The sequence below is a fragment of the Phymastichus coffea genome, unplaced genomic scaffold (genome assembly GCF_024137745.1).
Source record: "Phymastichus coffea isolate CEN01 unplaced genomic scaffold, Cenicafe_Pcof_1.1 PCOF00084, whole genome shotgun sequence".
Classification (NCBI taxonomy): Eukaryota; Metazoa; Arthropoda; class Insecta; order Hymenoptera; family Eulophidae; genus Phymastichus; species Phymastichus coffea.
In genome coordinates this window covers 918,838-941,798 of record NW_026706895.1, presented here as the reverse complement: position 1 = coordinate 941,798, position 22,961 = coordinate 918,838, and the positions used below count along the sequence as shown (strand labels likewise).

The window sequence follows — 22,961 nt, the reverse complement described above, 5'->3', positions numbered from 1 at the left end:
TTTATTAATAACACTTTTTATTACTATTTTATCATCATCTCTTAGTTCATGAACGAATAGTCTGTCCCATTAATTTACTAATTCTACGCTATATTGGCTGTGCAAGAGTCTGGATCAATATTATCATAGGATTATAACTAAACTCGGTCCGTGAAAGTGTCTGGAATAGAATGTAGTTGTAAGTTCGATCGTTGCAAGTACATGAGATAGAGCCACATCTACTAGGGAAAATTAGATTATACAACCTATATTGTCAGACTTTTTAGTCTTTTAGTAACAACAAATTTACATTGGTTTCAGTTGTATTACACAAGAGTGCAGACCAAAAACAGTGTAATTAAAGGTATTGTCTTTTCCAACGTCACACCACGTTGACTGAATTATAGTAGCAAGAATGAAAAGTAAATCATCGCTATATAATAAAATTAATGAACTAAAAGGATGAAATATACTTGAAGTAATAAAATTAATTTTACGTAAAACTGTTCATTTAAAATATATTTGAAATAAAAAGTGTATCACTGTATTATTAAAAAAATGTAAATAGATTGTTTTTGAACGGTTATCTTTATCAAAAAACAAATTACATCATGAGTATTAATTAATCAGTTTTAATGTTCGATTAATACCATTTAGATTAGATAGTGGTTTTATTAGCTCATATAAAAAATACATTGACAGAATTACAACTATTTCAAATATATTGCATGCAAGCACCATATTCTTTCATCTAAAAAAATAAATTTCGAAACAATGGTTCTAATTAATTTATCTAAATGTGAGGTAAATACATAATCGCGATTATGAATATATACAAACTAATTTCGTGCAGTCATAGCGACAAGTTTAATAAATAATAAGTTTGCTGCTGGTTATGGATATATTATTAGATCTGTCAGCACATATTATATAATTAACATTAATATATAGATGAAAGTTATTGAATATAAAAAATTCATACTTAATGAATAATTTTAATCTATATTTTCTTTGAACAAATACCGAAATATGACTATTTTTTTACCATCTATTCATTTTATCACTGCCACTGCAGGAAATGGCAACTTGATAACCGTTAATAACAATAAGAGAGTAAGTCGCAGAAACCAAATGCAGTACCATCAGAACATCGTCAAATCATACCATCTCGAAATAATCCAGAAAATTGTCAACAGCAAGCTGATCGACGAATGGTAAGTGAAACGCCTACCGAACGGTCTGGCGGCAATTTGACATTCGAGCAGATCGAGGCGCTGTGCGCCATCTCAGTTGGTCGGAAAGTTTAGCGAACATCGCGAGGGTGTATCGAAGGCGCGTGCGCCTCGTACTCGCGGAGTGCATGGGTATTGCGCACACTAAAACATCCATGCGCATGCCGTTAACGCGACGTTGACATGTCCGCCGCACGGCGCCGGGCGACGACGCACAACAACAAGTCGCGGCACACGCAGCGAGTTTTACGCCCTGGGCCGTGATTTTCAAGCTTGCCGGCTCGTATGAAAATGGTCAATTGATTGTCCGACAACGATTGCTCGATGATGGGAGGTGTCGGAACGATTAATCAAAGCGACGCCGCTTCCGCCGCCAGCACCGCACTGCAAGTTCAATCAGGTCTGTTACACGCACCTCTATATATCACGTCTACAATAGCCTTTCATAGATATTTTTGATTTAATTATTTTTTTAATATCCTTCTTTTATATTTACTAAACAATGTACATAACGTTCCATTCGATAGTTTCCACAGTGGATACTCTCCACTGTGGAGTCTTCAGTTTACGGATGAATATGAAATTAGCTGTTGCATTTTTCTTGAAGTAGTTTTTATGGCTTCTGCGTGCTTGTTCTGCAGAGTAGCTGCTTCTTGCATTTCTTACATACATTTTTTTTCTCACATATCAACTGCACCGACTACAAATGCATGTTTTAATCGTCGATATCATATCAAAGTATGTTAATTCTTTTGTGCTATAGTAGAATTAAATGTATATTTTGTAAAATGTAAATAAAGACGGTTACAACTAAAGTACAATAAATTTTGTATAATTAGGAAAATAGAACGATACTCGAGGTAAAAACGTCTGTGACAAGTTCAACCGATCCAATTCACGGTTAAGCCTTATATAGTGTAAGTCTAACAATTCTGTTCGGACATAAAAAATATATTATATTCTGTGGACTTTCTTTCGCATTTTTTCCTTGACTTGTGATTGGCAGCCAAAATAAAAAAAAAATGAGGAAACAAGGACCATAAATAATTAAGAGACTTGAAAGCGCAACGTTGCTTTGCCATTGTTTACCTCATCAATCAATCATTGACCCAGACTCGGCTCACTCGCAGTCGCAGTTCCGCATAGGCGCACTCCGCGTGTATATGAGAGATGCTACCGCAAGAAGCGGCCAAGCGTAAATGGCGAGGTCCACGCGCTTCCACGTCGCGCTCAAACACACATTGGGTCGCGAGCGAACTAGACCGTCCGGTTATCCCCTCGCGTTCGCCGTCAACGGGAAGTGTGCGGCACATCTCAGTTGTCCAACAAAAAAGCCATCGCGCACCGGGTCGCCGCGGCATCACACCGTCTATAGTGTTTTTAGCAATCGGCATCTTCAATGAGCTTTTTGTCGCCGCAGCGCAACATCGTGATTTATGATGGTCAGGTGCCCGGGCCTCATTAATCTTGATAACACTTTGTTATATATCTTGCCCCTTTGGAGTTTTCAGCCGGAACGCTACTCGTGGATGTGCGGCGTGCCTTAGCTCAATGACCATCCTGCGAAATCGGACTTATGAGATAGATCGATTGCGTCACAGTTACGACAGTCAGGCCGCAAGATTAATCACAATTGAATTCAAATCGGTCTCAGAGTGCATGACAACGCATTCATTCGCCAAGTCTCAACTTCCATTTGTATCTCGATGCCGCGCGTTGAGCCGAGGAAATATCTTGCTGCTAAAGGAAGAGCGTCGGAAAAAAGGAGAGCTAAACCTCTTATAAAATCCATTCGAGCGACTATATCTTTCAGCCGCGCTTAATCCTTGACGTTATGCGAAACCGCTCGCAGAGACTTGATTATCGCTCGAGGACTTTTGCATTCTCATGAATTAAGTCACTCGGCGTGTTGCTCATCGTCAAATTTATCAATTCCTCCTTTTCGCGCTTCCTTTCCCCGAGCAAATTTGCTCGTTAAAACGATTGTTGTATTTTATATAAACCACGGACGGATGCCGTACTATCGGCTTTTTATTATCACGGACGATAATATTAATTCCGATTATTGGTAAAAGAGCGTCCGTCATCGGCCGTGAATAAGGCATCCTTTTATTTTTGCCGCGAACGAGAAATAGCATAAATGAAGAAGAATTAGCTGTGAGCGGTATGGGAACGCCTCGTATATAGATTCGATGAAGCCGCCTATAGCTGAACTTGTTATTCGAAACAGAGGCACTTAAAACTTGGCCTGAGAGACATCTTGTTTCCTGCTCGCGTCTCTCTCCAAAGTTAAGCTGCTGCTTTCTTCGCGTCATCAGCTCGAACGTGTATGCGTGTCACACAGTTGAGAAACATGTATAATGCGCCTTGTTGGACGAGGCGTCTGCGCGGCAACTTTGTTAATCAACTAATTAGGCGCAAGTTTGCTCGATTTTGTCGACGACGTTCTTGGGCGCGCTTTTCGAAAGCTCGGGCACGGCGCGGCAGCGCTCAGCTGTCCCGCCACTTTTCTGAAAATAACGACTGACATCGCGCTACGTTTTAATTGGAAGGACTTACTTTCGCCGGTAGTCTTTTGGCTGCTGCGCTTTGCTCCACGGCGCAGCTCTTAGTCGCGTAATTGCGAGATGTCGAGCAGAAGTTTCACTTAGCGTTGCATCAAAAGCAGGATTATCGCGGAAAAAATTGCCGAGCGCCTCTCCGGACAAAGTAGCCGGCTTTGGACTCGAGATGGACTTTAATTTTTATTTTCCTTTCCCCTCTACTTTCTTCTTTCACCGCTTTATACAAGTAATTTTGAATTTGTTCGTCCGTGAAATGCACGACCTGGATTTCGTTTTTGCATGGCAAGCATGCGCTTTTGTTGCTGCCCGCAACCCATTTTTTCCAAGCAAGAGTGTTTCACGCTTCAAAGATTGGCGTTGTTTCGTCGCCGCGTGATGTTTTGCGTTCATAAAACAGAGAAGCTCGCAAATATCACGCGAAAAATTTCAGAGTCCGGCAGCAGGATTTCCAAGGCAGAATACAATTGCCATTCGCGTAACGTAATCTTCCGGGCAACGGGACACTCCTGCATTGTCCTGTAAAATTGAAATGTTATTTCTAGCGAGTCGTCGCCGAGCTTGCCGAAAGTTGTCGTCGCGTTCGGCCCATTCAAGTTGCGCCTTGCTACTGCTGCTGCTGCTGCTGCCACAAATCCGAAAGTTTTCACAAAGGCGCCGAGAGAGCGTGCCAGAAGTGCGGAAGTGCCCTTTCTCACCCGACACTCGCATCTTGCGAACGACTGTTTCAGCCTGCTTCGTCCGCGCTGACTACACGCATCGAAGCTCCCAGATGCAGCGGCTGATCGTTGCGTCGTGCAGTGCGCCGGCGACGAGGAGGAGGCTGGCTGGCTAGGCTCCCACTCCTTTTGTCGGCTGGGCGCATCGACTCTCGTGCGCGCAACTCGGACGGGCGGGCGGGCGGCGGTGGCGGTCGCTCGATCAGCTGATCGCGTGCTAGTAGAAGAGCCGGCTTGTCGGCAGTACGCACCTGTGAGCGAGCGAGAGAGCAGCGGCAACGGCAGCGGCAGCGGCAGCGGCAGCAGCAGCAACAGCAGCAGCAACAGCAGCAGAGCCAGAGTAGCCCAGGTCAGGCGTCGATATTGCGCGGGCGCGAGGCATAGCGCGCGGCCCGCCGGACTAGTTGTTGTTGACCGTGCTGGTATAGTGTAGCCCGAGTCGCCAGCCAGTAAGTGACGACGATGTGTCGCTGCGACGTTTATTAGTGCCGTCGTTGCTGTTGTTCGCCCGAGAACGGACAAGAAGCAAAGTGTTGTGCCGGTGCTGGTGACTGGTGTCGGTAGTGGTGGCGGTAGTGAAGACATGAGCGCAAGGGAGGTGGCCTTGGTGGGCGGCTCGCCTTGGGGCTTCCGTATGGTTGGCGGCTGCGATCAGAATCAGCCATTGCGCATCTCGAGGGTGAGCATAGATTTGCTTAGTTATCAATACTACAAATGTCCGACGACAACACAACTTTTTCCATGTACGCGGACATTTTCTTTTCTTTTTGTTGTTCCAAGGCACCTGATAAAGTTATCAGTACGGCTTAACACTTATAGATCATTTTAATGATACGCATGCAGGCGCATGTCGCATTCGCAAAGTTTTCTCATTAACAGCTATCGAGGAGATTTGTCGAGTTGCTGTGCATAATGATATTCAATGTTTTTTTGCCTTGCTCTGTGCTCATCGCTCCTCGGTAGGCATCTTTTAATATTATAATATCTTTCAATATCCACAGTGTAAAACCCACAGAACACTGTTGATGTTCATTTTCTTGCACACGTGCGCATATACGCGGCTGGCGATGAAAGGAAATTACCGGCGTACATTTTTATAATTGGTGTACAAATATTGCATCGGCTACCACGCACAGGGCAATTTTATTTTCATAATTCCACGTCCGAAAGAAAATAGTCCCCGACATCGTCATAAAACTTTCACTAGCTGCTACGCGTCTCATCTCTCGCGACGTTGTGGGTTATACATATAAATTCTGGAATTTTGCGCGTTATAACTGAAAAATTGAGCATGTCTGCGCGCGCGAAAGAGTTAGCGCAGCTACTACATAGGCGGCAGCCGGGCGGGCAGAGAAGCGCGGATCCATAATGTAGCCAACGAACGCGAGCCAGAGAGAGAGAGAGAGAGAGCGGCAAGTCGGCCTTGACACACGCGGCACCGCTGCCGCTGTTAACTCCTCTTATCGCCCGAGCAGACGCTTTCGGAAAAGTATATCTAGCTCTTAATTTTTCCTTGCCGCGTTGCGTCGCCGGCAAAGTTCAGTGATTTTATGCTGACGCTTCTTACGCACGAGCTTACGCGCATACTCGTATGCGCTACTTCAAATGGTTAATTGAGTCCACGTAAGTCTGTGATTCACTCGGGACACAATCCAGGCCAGAGCAAGGGCATTGCCGCGATTTGAATGAGAAAAGAGTGGATGAAGAAACAAAGCTCCGTCACACTTGAACTCGGAGGGAGGTGTGTCAGCAGGGTGCTTACACCCTTCGGGCGCGGGCGTGAAAGAAAAAGAAAGAACAAGCGCACGGCTGCTCGTCTTTTCCACGTTACATTCGCGCGTTCTCGTTATGCAAATGCGAACGAGCACTTTGCTGCAAAGCTTCTGCATACAAAGTGCGAGTGGCGATGGGGAAGCGGGGGAGGGTACGGAAGAAGAGAGCAGGCCGAGGTTGACAATGAAAAAAAAAAAAGATATGCACTCGCATGCTAATTTTTGCCGAATTAGATATTCGCCGCTCGTTTTGCAAGCGAAACCGTTATACTCGTTAAGCTATTCAGCGTGAAAGTGCATGTGCAGTCGTGACTTTGACCGATAGAACGGCTACTACCTCTAGCTTTTCCAAATCGACTTTGCTTCAGAAAGTTTGGCTTCGTGATAAGGAATCGACTTACGTTGCCTTTTGGCTGTTTCCGGATTCCGCGTTGAGTAGGTTTTAGCAGTTTATCGGCTCGAACGAAACTTATGACGCGTAAAAAAATAACGCGGATAAATGGTGTTGCTCGTTTTTACACGTTCGAAAATTGATTTTTGTGAAAAGCCTAACAACTTTTAGAGCCGAGCTGTATGGCTTATATCGCGTTGAAACTGATAGTCGACGCGTACATTGTACAAAGTGAATTGACCTCTTTACCCGACCATTACCGAACAATTTTTTCCCGTAACCTTTTGTGAAGAGCTCGCTCCATCCAACGCTGCGTACAATAGATTTATATATTTCTGAAAAATTTTCTACGATTGAACCCAACTGCTGTGCTGACTGGCTAACAGTTTTTGACGAAAGTGCCTTCTGGCTAGATTATGCTTCAATATTTCCTTGGTTTCTTCCAGAAATCTCAAGTACTATCTTATCTCTCTCTATATCTACCGAATAGTGTATCCAATCGTCTTATCGGAATTCTTCATTGGTAAAAATCAGCCTCAATTCATAAAAATGAATTTGAAATGTCTAATAAATATCGAGTGGCTGTATATAAGATTCACGAGATTATTGCGCCATTCTATTCAACTCTTAGACAATTTGACGGTTAATATTCTTTACCACGAAATGAAAAGGGCTTGCGATATTGATAGGATGAGCGACACTAATTGCGAGGTAAATTCGTTGGTGAATATTTTAGTCGCGTGTACGCTCGTCACTTGACAATACGAGCTCACTAAACACGAAGAGCTTTCCCATGTAGTTGTCGAGAAAATTATGAAATAATTCATCGGCATTGGGTGTTACGCGCTTAGAGGTAGTTGATTAGCTTACTAAACGCGTACAAACGTTGCATGGCTCGCGTAGCAGAAAGTTTCCAACATACGCGCGCGCGACTATGTAAATATGCAAACTGCGTGAAACTCGCGGCAACAGAATCGAGTTAAAAGCTCGTGGATTTTCACATCTGCATCGGCCGGTTTCCCGTTACTTTGAAACTTGTGCTCGCGTCAATAGTTCGGTATATATACATGCAAATCGTATCAGAGCCCACACATATGCCATCGGCAGCGCAGCTAACCGAAATTGCCTTGAAAGAAAAGCAGCAACAACGACAGCGGCATCTACGAGGAAGCGTTGCCGAAGCGCGCGACGGCGTTGCGCAATAATTAATAGGCTGATTCCAGCGCGAATCACCTATTCATCGGAGTTTCGCAAGGAGAAAGGCGCGACACTCAAGCTCGTGTGGCGTAGCGCCTGTACGGGGACCCGTTAATAACAGTCTCACTCGGCCAAGTGCGTGATTACAAGATTACCACATCGTGGCTCCTCCTTGTTCTCTCTTTTTCGAGGCACGCAGATGCCTCGACCCTCTCGTGCTCCTTTGATTTAGATGCTCTCTTCGAAGGCTGCTTGTATAAAGCGCTGCACTGTCGGCAATCGTTGAACCGCCAACCGTTTATGAGGCCCGTGGGTGTGCTTATTCTATGGTAGTTTAGGTCTTGTATCATTTTATAACAGACGACTCTCTGTACGCTTGCGCGTAATGTGACACTAAACTTCTCGTTTGCGCTTTTAATATCAGCGTTGTAGCGCTAAAACTATAAACGACTGTGCGCAATCACGTAATTCCTTGTAGACACAACGTCCGACGTTCGAAAACGCGAGCAAAACGTTGCACGTGCATTTATTAAAGTCGTCGACGACGCACGGTATTGGATGTGTCACCGCGCCCTTTATTTGCTCGGTTCTTCTCGCAGGATGCTGCGTGACAAGCAAATAAAAATTTTACCCAGCTACGACGTGTATTTATATTTTCGCTGAATGTTTATTGACCAATCGCAAGCACTCAAAGTATACGCAGATAACGAATAGTACTTGAAATGATACGTGGTAATCGACGGACAGCTACATTTCTATGCCCGTGGTGTCTGCGGGAAAGCATTAATTAACGCCTGATTAAGTTATTTATTACTCATGTTGATTTGTTTGGGGTCAGGGCGGGATCGAATCTAGAAAACACAGTTAGGCAATTTTAGGGGGCAAAAGAGGGGCTGATCGAGTCGCGAATTTAAATTATAAGCGCTGCCGCGCGTCGATTGAGGGGGGAGGGGGGGGGGGGGGTATTGAAAGCGATGTGGCAGAGAACGAGAGAAGAGGTGATAAAGTGCAGGCGCGAAGTGTGCGACGCTCGAGCGGCTCTAGCTTTACGATATTCCCTCTGTGGCTGGAGAATCGCGTCACTCTCGTCCCTCTTTCTGCTCGGCAAAAGGAAAAGAGTGCCTAGCTTTCGGCGCACATAAAGATAATAGAAAGGAGGCACAATTGATATCGCGCGCGAAGAGATACAAATCGATCAGGGACACCGCAGACGGCGGGCGCCTCGGACGGGCTCCTGCTTATCCGAGCACAGTGCTCGCAATTCATCGCTCGTCGGAAACCATTTCCACGTGCTGCTTCGCGCTGCAAAGCAAAAAGAGCGAAAAACTTGCGCGATCGATAGAGAAAGATTCCAAAGAGAGCGCAGAACGGCGGATACTTTTTAGGCGGAGCTTTTTAGAAAATAAGTAAAGGGGACGGGCAGAATCGTTTGAACTTTTGTGCAATGGGAAATTATGCATGGAATAGGAAATGAAAGAGTTATGTTCCACAGAAGGGATGAATGAGCTCTCTCTCTCTTTCTCGTCTTTTGTGCTCGCAGAAACGTAAATGCAAATTTTAATGAGAAACTTTGTAATTAATAGGTTCGCTCGGCATGCCGACTCTCTTTCTCTTCGCGAGGGGAAAATTTAATGCTACTGCAAAATGTAATAAAGCGAAGCTGTCGTTTTTATCGGTTAGCAGTGATACAACTCTCCGGATGCATAATGGATGCTATATAAGCGCGATTTATTCATCGACAAATCTGATAAATTGATGTACACGAGCGCTTTCACATGTACTAGCCATAAAAGAGTAGCGGCAGCGCAGATAAAGATGTAAATTATGAATGGGCCCTCGTCATTGCATTCGAAACTAATATACCAAAGTTACCGAGTCTTTTGATAAAAGGGAGTATCGCCAGTGTGCATCTAATTAACATCGTGGAAATTGCTCGCGCATTTTCATCAGGAGTTTGCGCAACGAGAATTTAAATTATGCAGCGTTGGAATATACGTATATACTTGCTCCCTCCCTCTGCTATACTTGTATCGAGCTGATTTTCTGCGACAATTCGAGTGCTTGACATTCTCGGGGGGCTACTATGATCGGCATCGGTTGTTGCTCCGCGATAAAACTAAACGAAATCAATTACATTAACGGCGCTTTTCAGTACTCGACACTGTCCGACGCACCTTGAGAAGCTTTTAAATCATTTGAGAACCTCCAGTCACGTCCGGTCCAATCAGCGGCCGACCTTTAGCTGTAGTGCCTTAGCCGTAAATAGAACACACATGCGCACCGTGCGCCAAATTTGAACGGAGAAAAAAGTGAAACCGACGTGAAAATTTTCGACCCGAAAGAAATTAGCGTGCGTTCCATGTAATACTCGTTTATGAAACAATGTGCGCTGTAGTATCCCGCTAATCGAATCATCAATTAGCCGCAAGCGCTGGTTGCGTTTGTTCGGCAGCGCTGCCCAGTGAATCCGACAGAAACAATCAGGCGCAATGAGCGCTGATGGAAAATGACGGCACGTGCACTACGGGCACCACGAGCACGCCGGGACGAGCGAGAGATATCCGCAGGCGCGTCGAAAATTGGTCGATCGATGTCCGTCCGAATGTGCAGACGCGCGATCGTATCGAGCAGCGCCGGCCTGCGACTGAAGCTGCTTTTTATTCCGAAGAGGGCCGCCCGTCCCTCGGGCCGCACGCCTTGCGCGCAGCAAATATTTCGGCTAGTCGCGCCATCCCGCGTGCGGCCGTAATATTTGTAAGCCGGTATCGTATGCACGCCGCCGCGGACGCGACGGCAATATCCGCTGTGCCCCCGCGCGGCTCACACGGCAGACCGGCGAAATTGCAAAGCGACATTCCTGCGGTTTCGGGCCGTCTTTTAAGCTCGCGACCGGCAATGAGCCTGGCGCACTCCAGTTGTCGCGCCCCGGCCTTTTCTCAAGCACAAATTCCGAAGCGGCCTTTTTATGCCGCGCGTTCAATAAAAACTAATGGCAATCGCTTTCGAATTATTATATACACCACGGAACGAAAATTTCATTGCGTAATAAAAGCCAAAGGGCCTCTATAAAGTTATATGTCGCGCGATCGCGGCAATTTCTCCCGTGGAGCAAAAAGGTATGGAACGAAAAAAGAATATATATATATAAAGAGACAGGGCGGGTCATCGTAATAGTTCGCGAGCCTGGGCATCGCTTTTTTATCGAGCAATTATTAGCGCGTCAATAGGTGGCGGTAGCACGAGCTCGAAAGCAAGGCCTAAACGCTATTCCTCACGATTATATCAATGGAGAAAAAGGCTGGAAAGCCCTATGCTCTGATCTGTCAAAGCGAGGCAAAACTGGTTCGCAGCACGTGGCACAATTACAGGGCCCGGCGTGCACCTGTCGGCTCGTTAGTGCGAACTTGACAAATGGCCAGAGGAAAAAGATTCGAGATGGCCTACAGTACAGCGCGAGGCAACAGCAACGGTTCAGCGAAGAGCAAAAAAAAAAATAGGAGGAGTTGTCGTGAGCTCATAACATCGCACGGCTAATTACGCAGTCAAGGTCAGGTGCACGCCACTCGCGCAATTACGTCGTCGCTGTTGCGAACCGCTGATGCTATCCGCGGCACGCGATCGTGCAACGTCTTCGAGCTGGATTCGAGCTTTTTCATTACAATAAGAAGCTTTCAAGAGCTGAAACTCGAGAGAAAGAGAGAGAGAGAGAGAGAAAGAGCATGGCTTTTATTTCTCGGTGGTCGACCGAACCTTGAAAACAGCGAAGTTAATTGTACAGACGGTGAACTTTTTTCTGTTATGTAAACAAATACGTGTTGTGTAAACGAGGCTTATCGTTGCAGCTGATAAGCGTACGTTGGCCATGCTTTCTGTCCAGCACAAATTGAATAAGACTTCCGCGCGTATAGGGCACACCTGCAGCGAGCGATGCTACGCACGTTGGATTACTTTCTAGGCTGCACGCGCTCGCACAATTATTCCAAACTTGACACGATCTCCATCTCATTAACGACGAGTTTGCCGTATATCGACAAAATGCTTCTACCAGCTGTGGCGACTTGATTTATTGGCAACAGCCATTTTTTTTATATCCTCCTCTAGAGGCAATGAAAAAACGCAATCAAGCTTTTACGCACATAAAAAAAAAAGAAGTTACTAAAACAAGAAAAAAAGAAATATACTGACACGTTTCCAGGAAGCACGTGTGTATACGAGTACACGTACGTGCGGACGTAGGTTTTCCTAAAGTCGAGCTAGCAAGCGAGCATTTTTCTGCTCTCGCAGATGTAGTGCTTTATTTTTCAACGAGAGCTCGCGCTCTCTCTTTCTCTCTCTCTCTCTCTCTCTCTCTCTCTCTCTCTCTCTCTCTCTCTTCACTCGTGAAATGCCCTCGACGGGGGAAGAAAAATATAGGACTGGAATCTCGCACAGCGCGAAATTTTTACGGATTTTTAAAACACCACTGTTTGCCGTTGCATGAAGGGGATTCTCGGAGGCGGAAATGGAGAGATGATTGAAAATCTGGCGAAAGGGGGGCATACTATTCCGCGCTGGCTGGTCTTGCGAAGGATGAGTGTCCGATGAAAGTACGTATAGGGTCTGGAAGTGGATCAAGGATGGAAGTGCCAACTGGATTCTCATCTTTCTCGCTGAAATTGTTGGATTAATCAAGAAGAAGGAAAAAGCTCGCGTCGATTTCACAACTTTTCCAATAGCAGGCTGCACGCGAGTGGGGAGTATCAGGCCAATTTGATGAAAAATTTAGTCGGCCGCTGTAATTAAATTCCCGAGCAATAGCTCTTGCAGAGTGGATTCTGCAAAGGCTACATGGGCCCAAAATTTGATTGGTCGATCCCTCGGTAGCAGCGGAAGTTCCGGCACAGACCGAAGGAAATGGGGATAGAGCGAGGCCGGAGGGAGAAGCGAGCTTGAAAAGCGGCAAATCAATTGCGCGGCGCGGGCTCTCTTATCGACGCCACCGCTGGGACAGAGAAGAAACAATAACATCCGAGCGGGTATGCGCGCTCGTTCGATTTTTCGACGACCATCGTGGTTGCCAACAGCTGGAGCCTTTGCATAATTCTCTTTACTCGCTGAGGATGCTCGCGCAATTGAATTGAGCCAGACGCCCGGATTTTATGCCGGATAATGATATTATTCTGAATGAACGTGGAATGAAGGTGAATTCTTCGGCTCAGCAGAATGGACAGCAGCGAGCAATGTGCCTGCGACCGGAGTGGCATAATGTGGAATATTTTTCGGAAGCTATAACGTGTAATTTTCGAAATTATTATCGACGATCATTTGGACTGCGCGCTATTGTGATCACTCGACGCTTCGCAGCATTTCCACGGGAAACGAGATCAACGAAACGGATGTCATTTGGCGAAACGTGTAGCCACTCGGCAATATACATTGTTAATGCTTTGCTAAAAATCACATCTCGGTTTTATTTTCAATTTTGAGACCAACACTCTCGTTTGGAATATCATCGTCATCAAATCAGCGCGTTAATATTTGTGCATTTTACGAACATTATAACAGATCGAAAATCTGTTTATTCGTTCGATCCGAGTCAAGAAAATTAGCGCGAATGCCTGACGTCGGTGCTGAAGAATCGCGTCAGCAGGCAGGGAAAATAAAGCGAAAAATAATGTCCATCGAGCGAGCGAGAGCATAAAATCCGCACTCGCTGAAAGTCCCGAGGTCGCGCATAAATGCATAGAGATCCCGTAGCGGGATGAGCGCTCGGCGTTTTCGGACGCCTCGACGATTTCGATCGAGCGTACTCCCGCGCCGAGCGTGCACTCGAAATGCCGAGCGGGCTCTTCCGCGCGTCTGCGTCTGGCGACGACGCCATGTAGGCGAGCGGGAGGCTCGCGCGCGCTGCAAAAATAGAGAGCGGGCGCGACCCGCGCGCCACAACTAACGAACGTGAAACGAGTGCCGGCGCCGCTCGCGCGGCCCCCGCCCGCCAGCCCCTGTCAAAACTGTATCGGCTTTCCATTACGCTATTTTCGATGCCCGCGATGGCTCGCGTCCACGTAGATTCGTGGCTAGAATAACATTAGCCCGTTTATTTTGCAACAGATCGAGCATGCAAATAAACTCGACGGCTTTTCTCCCGTTTGATTTTCAATCGCCATCTCGTTGCCTTTTACCACCGAGGCAAAAAGACTTTTTCGCAAATAAAAAAAAAAGAGAAAAAACAGCCACGTGCGACGCAGTCTTTAAGAATAATGATCTTGCTGTCGAGCGAGCTCTACACCGAGAGTTGAATCGATTTGAATTTGCATTGGAAAGAAGTGTACGATCGATCTGGAACGGTCTTAGAATGTAAACTAACAGGTTGTAAACTTAGCAGATCGCATCGGCATTGTGCACGCGCGCGGTAGCCGCCTTGCTCGTGCCTACATAGAAGATGACCGCCACGAAGGAAAAACATTCCTTGATGCGTACACATAACCATTGTTCTCTTCGAGTGAGCGTGAGATTATTTTTCAAATGCACTCCCTGCGCACAGTATTTTCACTGCAGAAAAGCTTACGTAATGGCGCAGTGCAGCGGCAGCAGCCGAATCTTTCAAGCCGAGACGTTAGCTTGAACAAGCGTAAAGACCCGTGTCCGGCCTACCGCTGCAGAAATTTTCATTTTGGAGCTACGCCGCTGCTCCGCTTTCCGCGCGCATGCCAATGCTGACAAATGAGAACTATCGTCGTAACGGCGCTATCTCGCGCGCCGCGTCGACAAAAGCCCCAAGCGTCTTTGCAGCCTTCGAACAATGCATCTACGACGCCGTTTGGATTTTCATGTCGCCGGCAACACTTGTATTATTGCCGCCGAACTTGCCATTCGCTCGCGAAGAATTTACAACTTCCTGCTGGAGCTTTCAATTATACCTAACGGCCGAGTCGCAGTCCACTGCGCGTCGAGTATCCTGTTGTCCGCGCAAGATAATTGAATTGAATTTCGGCGAGTCGGACTTTTAGAGAAAAGCCGAAAGAAGCAGAGGTGTCGTTGGAAGTGCTGTCACGTTATTGATCGGGGCTCCGGGCGCAGCGGCGAAGTTTATTTTTGCCGTGGCGTTAATTTCGAATTGAGATTGCCGGCAAGATAGGTCAGCCAACTTAAATGAAGTCACGTGCTTGCGCGCGAGTGCGAAAAACGACGCTATGCATTGTCCGCTCAGGCGCCCGTAGTGACGTAAGCTCCGGCAATTTGTCAGGCCTAATGAACAATTGATGCAATGAATCAAGCCTGAGCGATGCAAACTAACTTTTATTAAGTCAGATATGAGGATGTGCCTTTATTGTGCTCGGATTGCCAATTAAATATTACTGCTAAGAAGACCGATTAAACTATACTTGTTGATGGCTGGACGTGAGGAGCCGTGCGTTTTTCGACGAATTCGCCAGTCCTGCATTACGCGATAGACGAGCCGAGGTTTATTCGGTTTGCAAAGCGAACGATCAGATATTTATGAAAAAATAACGCACGATTCGCTTCTGCAAATAATTCATGCTCGACATGATCTCTTATTTATGTAATCTTACAATCTTACAAAATTAAGATATAGCGTTTGTTTTTTCAAGATTTCTGGCGGGCACGCCGTTACAATCTCGCAATGCGAATTACAAACTGACTTATAAATCTTTATAATCTTTTATGCTTTCTTTTGAAATCGGAGCTACTACTATGTTTCACCGTAAGCGGCAGTGCGCAACGAGTGTCAATCAACTTTATTAGGAAAAACAAAATAAAAAATGCACGATCTACAAGTTCCGGTTATGAAATTAGAGACAAAAATAAAACGCGTATTCGTTTGTTTTGTTTACGTTAAGGGCAGCTGGATTGATTATTCAATTATTCGATTTCTAATCTACCTCTTCCGATAAAATGGCTGCACAAGATTATCGAGATCTGCTTTATTACAGACTACGCGTCAAACCTACGTATCTAATTTTTATCAATCTGACGAACCTGAATTTCGCTGCACCTGAATATATATGCACGCATAGAGAGGAGAGAAGGGTATTTAAGGACTCAGAGGCAGCCACAGAGTAATTACACGTAAAATGCGTATGATATAATTATCGCGTGTTTAAAACGTGCGCGCTCGCGCATCCAGTGGACGGTCGTTGCCCTCGCGGCTGCTACACCGAGCGCTTCGCTCGCATAATTAAAATGACATGCTTACGAGTTTATTTGCACGAAAGAAATTCGTCTCTCTCTCTCTCTCCCTCCTCTTTGTTTTTCTTTTCAGGCCGCGCGATGCAGCTCAGCCGCGTTCCGTTTCCGCGATGAATTTTCGAAGAGCACGCGAGCGCGCGCGAAAAGGGCGACGTATTCGACAGGTAACGAATATTGAAAGGCGCTAAACTAGGCAAAGTCGTTGGGATATCTCGTATGGGCGGGCGCAATTAGAGAGAAACCGATAGCGAACGGGAGAAACGTATATATCGAGGGAGAAACTGTTAGTGTATCACAGGATGTTGGGCGGTGGGGGGAGGCGGGCGAACTTTATGGACGCTCGACGCACGATTTCGCTGATATAATGAAAAGCTCGCGTGGGCATTCGATGCTGCGAAATTTCAATGAAGCGCGCTCACTGGGTTAAATTCATCGAAACAATTACGATCGGCGATACGCGTTCGAGCTCGCGTCTTTTCTCATTATTGAAAAGCGTTTGGCCGGGCTCGGCGCATCGCGCGGAACACGTGAATAGCTTATCGCTAAATCAACGCTGGCGAATCAGATGAGAATCCGAATCCGTTGCGAGCGAACGAGTTAGGCAATTCTCCGTGCAAGCAGCCCAAAGGGAACGGACTATTGCTCTCGAGTTACCTAGCGAAATAACAGGCAGCGAATAAGTCCACTCGTTAGCGCGTGGACACTGGCTGGCGACCTAATAAAGAGGCGAGGCCGCAATCGTCCGGCGAGTATTTCGCCTGACGAGTCGTGTCACCCTGTTCGCTCTTTTTAGATTTGTATTATAACATCACACAGGCGTAAGGCGAGCCGAGATGCGCTTTCAAAGATATCAGCAAAATCGTCGCCTAAAGTGCTGCATACACACCGGATGAAAGTAAATTGCAGTCGCTGATTAATTTCTTTGAAGTCACGTCTCCCTCGCGCTTGATTGAATCGACCCCTGCCGTAGCCCTTCTTGATGAAAAAGCTCGTGTAAACAAAGCCACAAAGTAAACAGGTAAACGCAAAAGGGAAGAAGAAAAAACAGAAAAGGTCTTTGCGATGACCTTAAGAGGAGGCGCAATTAACGCTTGTTGGCACTCGTGCAATGTCTGCGTGTGTACGTGCCGACTGACCCACTTTGAAGAGTTCGTGACGTTGGCTTCGCTGTCATGGATATTAGAACTGGCAATGTTCTGTCTCTCTCGAGTTCAATCGATGCTCGCTGCGCTCTCGCGACCAGCCCGTACGCGATCGTCACGTGTCATCTGCTCTACTACGCATGCTTTGTTCAATTTTCTCATTTCTGGCCTTTCGCAATGAGATGCAAGCTCAAATCTTGTCTTCAGCATGATTAAAACTTTACGCGTTATCCCTTTATTGCTAGTTAATAAAAGCCGCGAATAAAGTTATCCGTGTGTTTATTGACTGAGAGTTACATTCGTCCCCGACTACACCGTTAACTCGGTAATTTTCTCGTAGACTTATGTGCGTTACCCTAAATATAGCCGGAACTGATCTAAAAGCACGGCCATTACTTGAAATTCAAACATGATAAAATCTTGCACGGCACTGCTGCCAAATAGCACGTATCGAGAAGGGAATCGATGTTGTAACGTCGTCCACGGCTTCATCTCGACGTCACCGAAGAACGCTTCGCCCTCAGCGGCGCGCGTCTTTTGGCTTTGTCCACCTTTGCGGGATATCGACTGCGCGCTCCGACTTTGCCGCTCAACGGTAAATGGTTGAAGCTTTCCTCTGGCGAAGTGATAAGATAGTGTCCTCGTTTGCGCTTCAGTATACCAAACTCCACGCCGCGTTTGAGAGCCGTGCATATCTGAAAATTTTGACGAGAGGGGAGAGCTTAATCGCAGGGAATATGTGCACACGTACGTAAATGTTTGCCCCCGAGCGTCGAAAGCATCGGGGTTAGCCTATAATTAGAACCGGCTACTTGGGCGTGAAACGTCAAAGAAAACCAGCTAAGATAAATATTGGCTCTGCCAAGTTATGCAAGCATTTTCCAATAAACCGTCCGCGTGCACAGCCAACTTATGTCATCCCTCGCGGCACCGAAATTCGCGTTTACGGCTCATCGCCAGGATTTTTGAGGTTTACCTGTCGTTTCGTCGCTGGTTTGGCCAGCGCAGAAGAGACGAACTTGACGATTTGAGTCATCGTTGGCCCATCGGCATTCTCCGACTTTTTCAATGCCGCCATTATTTGACTCACGGCTCTCGCAGACGGCTTGACCCTCGTCGATCTTGTTGACGGACCCTCAGCTGCGGGCATTTTTTCTCTCGGATTTTTCTTTTTTCGCTAGACGACTGTTAATGGTTGACGTGATATTTTTTTGTTGTATTTCTTTTTTTTTCTTTTTTGATGATCGTTTTTAACAATTTGTTGGTGCCGAGAGAAAAATGCAATAGTGAAGAAGGAGTTGCGTACGTGTCGTGTCACTAAAAATTTTGACGTTTATTTTTTTCCCTACCGCGAGCCACGCTGTTTGATATGAAGTTGTTATCGGTACGAAAGCATGCAATAGAGATACAGAACATGTGCAGCTGGTTTCGCATGACTCAACTAACTGTTCAAGCAATCGAAGAGCAGGGGAACATATCTCAGTGAAACAGCAGCATTCGACCGAATATTGGCAGATCCCTGATTCAAATCCGGCTGTGCTTAATGACGACTAATTTTTTTACTTCGTTATGAACTCTTGAAAAGATTTTTTTTTTCTTTTTTGTGAACTATTGATTCTCTTTGTGAAAACTCCGTAAAAGATTTTTTTCTAAGTAAATTTTTAATGTGGGATCATTTTGAATTTTGAAGAAGAAAAGTTCTACATTGAAGAGAATATAAAATTCCCCGTTGGTAAAACTTTCAAAATTATGAATTAAAATTCAAGCATGAAGTATAATTTCTTTTTCATCGAATTATTTTAATAAGTAATAGAGATGAAATATTTTCTACTAAATTAAATTTTTCCGTGTGAACCTGGCAAAAAAAGATATAAAATGAATCTCACGTAAATTTGAAAAGAGCCTGAAACTAGGTACAGATAACAGTTTATCATGAATCTCTAATTGAAACGATATTTTTTTTTTTAATCCGACTTTTTCGAGTAATTAATCACCATTATAGAAATTATTATTAATTAATTATTATTATTAATCGCTAATACTAGAATTCAGCCCAACACATCGACTGAAATGTTACATACCTATGAACGAAATTGCCGCTTGCAATATCGAAGGGACGGATTAATTACAACTTTGCATATTGCCACATAGCACATCTACCGAAGCTTTTACTCTGGTCGCCTGCGCGCATCAACGCGAACCCGCAGCGAAATTCTCACTCCCCGAGCCAAAGAGAAAATTGCCGACGACTGGGCTGCCACAAAGCTGGGAGCAAAATCGGCTGGACCGAGATATACACAACCATTCGTCGGAGTAGGAGTACAAAGACCTATTGAAATTCGCAAAGGCCATCGTTGCCGGATTACTCGGGACTCTATGTCGAGGCTTTGCCGGTATTTTTTTTGTGTGAAAAAGAATCGATATCAGCGGGCGCCGCTGTATAAACAGTTTCAACAAAAATTTGCTCTCTGCCTTATTCTCCATGAAAGTCTCGGGCGAGTGTCGCTGCTCTCGGAGAAAATTAGTTTACGCGCAGATTGTTCGCGCTCGCGGCCCGCGCCAAGTTGCTCAAGCTGAGATTCTTGCGAGACGGGAGCGAGAGGGCGGCGGGATTAGTTGGGCCGCGCTCAGTTGAACCTCTTTGAACTTTATTAGCTCGCAGTACGGGGCAGGATATTATGATTGTGCTCGTGCCTGCGAATAGGCGAGTAGTTTTAGCGTTTGTTTGCGCAAACAGGATCATTTGACGGTGACAAAGACAACGTTAAATATTATTTTACTAACAAAGGCCTCGCGTCTAATTACTGTTATACGGGATCCCTTGCAGCGACAAAATTCATTCTCTATACGTTGACGTGCTCCGTAACCTTGAATAGTTCAATCGTCAATTTTGATGTTTATGCCGCACAAGCACTACGATAACCGTCTCGCACTTAACAAAACAAATACTTTTCCGCAACTCCACTCTCGGCAACATACTTTGTGCGATTAAACTTAATCAGGTTTTACTTGCGCAACGTCTGCGCCGGATTTCTTTTGGAATTTCGCGGCGCAACTTGGAAATGAGTTTCTCATCAATTGTTCGACTGAATAGGGAGCCTCGCAATAAAAATTACTTTTGCACAGTTTTCTCCGGCTTCTCTCGCTCGCGGAGCATTCTCAAATTCAATAACTTCAGGACAATGCTGAATGTTCTTCTTTGAAGTATTACTCTGTGGAAATAATACGCAGCTTTTTCTTCTTTTTACAGTCGCGCGTAAAAGCACCGTTAATAGTGACCTTTCTGCGCAAGTTTCTTTGCAGATTTTGCACGGCGTGCATTAAGATTTGCATTGTGTATCTGAGCGACGATCTAGCCGAACAACTGCAAACGACCCCATTGAATTTCGTGGGTGCGACCTCGAATCAAAAAGCCATTGCACTTGCTAAACTCGTGTGATTTAGAGGCGGTAAAGGCTCGTTGTATTCCGAAATCGCGTAATCACGCGTATAACGCCTGAGCAACGGCGACGCCGCGCTCGTAGGTGTACGCGCGGATGCTCGCTTGCCGGCGCTCTCAGCTATAGCCTTGCTGGACCGATTCCAAAACCCTACTCTCGCGCGCAGACAAAGCGGAGGAGAAGTCGAGAAATTAAAAATCGGGAGTGGCTGCTGCTTCATCCTCATTTTCGCGGAAAATACGAAGGACGATTGTAAAATAATTAATTTAAACAATGCGATCTAGGACTTTTATCTCTCACAGGGATTGTAGTTTAGATTGAGCTCGGCTGATATTACGCGGTTCCCTATCAAAATCAGCTCGGCGTTTAAACAATATTATAGCTCCTCGCGTTGAAACCGACGTCCTATATGGAAACCCGATAACGCGCTTTCACTTGGTTTGCCGTGGAACCTATAATGAATTTTGTAGCTTTTTATTTTTTTTAAATATTTTTTGCTCCTTCTCGCTCGATCAATATAATAAATTGCCCATACTAAAATTAGACCGAGTTATCTGCGCAGCGTATATAATCTGGAATTGAAGACGCGGTTCGAGGTAACAATAAGCAGCGGCGGCGGAGCGCGGCCGCCTCCGAAATAAGAGAACAGCGGTAAAACGGCGCGCAGCTGCAGCGGAAGGAAGAATAATCGCGGGGGCGCGCCCCAGAATTTAATATAAAGTCAGCCCGCTTCTGCTGCTGCTGCTTCTGCTTTTGCTGTACGTTTGCTCGAGAAATGCGCTTTATAAAAGGCGAACATAAGCGGTGATAAGAGGAGGACACCTTTCGTTCCCTTTGCCACTATTTTTACGGCCTTCGTTTCTCAGCTCGGACGAAAGCACTTGCATTTTCAACAAGCCGCGATTTTTCGAGCGTCCTTCGGCGGCGTATTATGAAAATTAACGAGCGCACGCACCGATCGTTTTCACGATGTAAACCACTTTCCAGCGCGATCTCCTCGCGAGCGAACTGTTATACCGAGACATTATACTAATGCGTTTTTAAAGCTAACGGCTGAACTTTTGACAAATATGACTTTCATTGAGGAAATCGCCTTTCACAGGAGGATTGTTGCAACGTCCGTGAAAGTTTGAAAATTACTTTTTCGGAGGAAATTAGTTTGAAAAATGCTTCTACCGTCGGTATTTTCAATGTTCCACTCACTGCACTTTGACTTTCGTTGTCTGATACAAAATGATTTTCTAGGTCATAAGCGCTGCCAAATTTTACTCACGTAATCCAAAAACTTCAGTCCGAATCAACATTTCAAACGAGCGAAAATTAGCTTTGCAACTTTGAAAACGCGTCAGGGGCTGCTAGCAGCTCATTGTTACAAAGTCGGACGCCGGGTACCGAAGTTCACTTTTTAAATAACAGTATGGATAATCATTCAACTAATAATTCAAGTCTTTTGTCTTTTCAATTAATTGTTGTGGAAAACGTTAACTCACTTCTATGAAAAAATTGAATAGCACGTTGAACGAGTGCTATCCCCAATTTCAATAAAATAAAATGCCCATTCACGCTTACGAATCGCATAGCGCAATTTCAATGGAAGCCAAGTTGAATTTCTTAAAATTTCACTTTCAAAACTGAAAATAACAGTAAGCACGTAAGCCAGTAAGACTCGTCGTCAGCCCATCGATGCGCGGCGCTCTCGCAAATAGGCCACGGCAAAGACAGACAAATCCATCTACCCACGTTTTTACGAATCGCACTTTTGCCGTCAAAGACCAGATCACGCGCAGATACGTATCAGCTAAAGGGGAATTATCCAATGAGCCGTGTGGTGTCGCTGACAAGAAAGACGTCAGAAAGTTCATCGACCCAGAAACACGTTTATACGACAAACGCGCGTCGCGCAGCGTAATGGAGAAAGAGAAAACTAGTTGACTCGCGGGCATAACTTTATTATGCGATTGCCTCGGCCCCGATGCATTTCTACATAAGCGAAGTTTCTTTTAGTATATATAAAGCCTGCGCCCGCGTGCGATGCATTCTTTCCCGCGCGACTCGCGGACCTCGCTTTATCGGAGATTTATAAAGATCGCGACTATATTTTTTCCTTGCTCGCTTAATTTCGCGACGGGCGATGACTTCGCGACCAATTTGAATTGCATAGCAGGTCGTCGAGCGACGCGTGCATCGAGATCGAAATTTACGAAAGGGATTTATATCAACGACGACACGCGATGATGTGTTACACCAAGTCGCAGCTCGCTCGATTCGTTCGTCGCTCGTCGCGCGCACGAGAAATCGCATTTTAAACTCTCGCAAAAGGCGCAAGCTCGAGCAGCAC

The 22,961-nt window shown here is 45.6% G+C and overlaps 2 protein-coding genes across 2 annotated transcripts in view; one reads left to right on the top strand and one right to left on the bottom strand.

The window, feature by feature from the left end:
• Nucleotides 1-1,422: 1,422 nt before the first annotated feature.
• The window catches only part of LOC131668815 (uncharacterized), a 43,015-nt gene continuing 21,476 nt past the window's right edge, over nucleotides 1,423-22,961 (top strand). The window contains exons 1-2 of the mRNA XM_058943259.1: nucleotides 1,423-1,611; nucleotides 4,504-5,170. Of these exons, the coding sequence (XP_058799242.1) occupies nucleotides 5,075-5,170 (96 nt within the window). The 5' untranslated portion in view covers nucleotides 1,423-1,611; nucleotides 4,504-5,074. The remainder of the gene's footprint in view (nucleotides 1,612-4,503; nucleotides 5,171-22,961) is intronic.
• On the bottom strand, nucleotides 17,556-18,333 carry LOC131668817 (uncharacterized). The gene is made up of 2 exons (XM_058943264.1): nucleotides 18,160-18,333; nucleotides 17,556-17,878 (listed from the first exon to the last, which is right to left on the bottom strand). The coding sequence occupies exons 1-2, from the start codon at nucleotides 18,331-18,333 to the stop codon at nucleotides 17,672-17,674; spliced, it is 381 nt and encodes a 126-aa protein (XP_058799247.1). The 3' UTR covers nucleotides 17,556-17,671.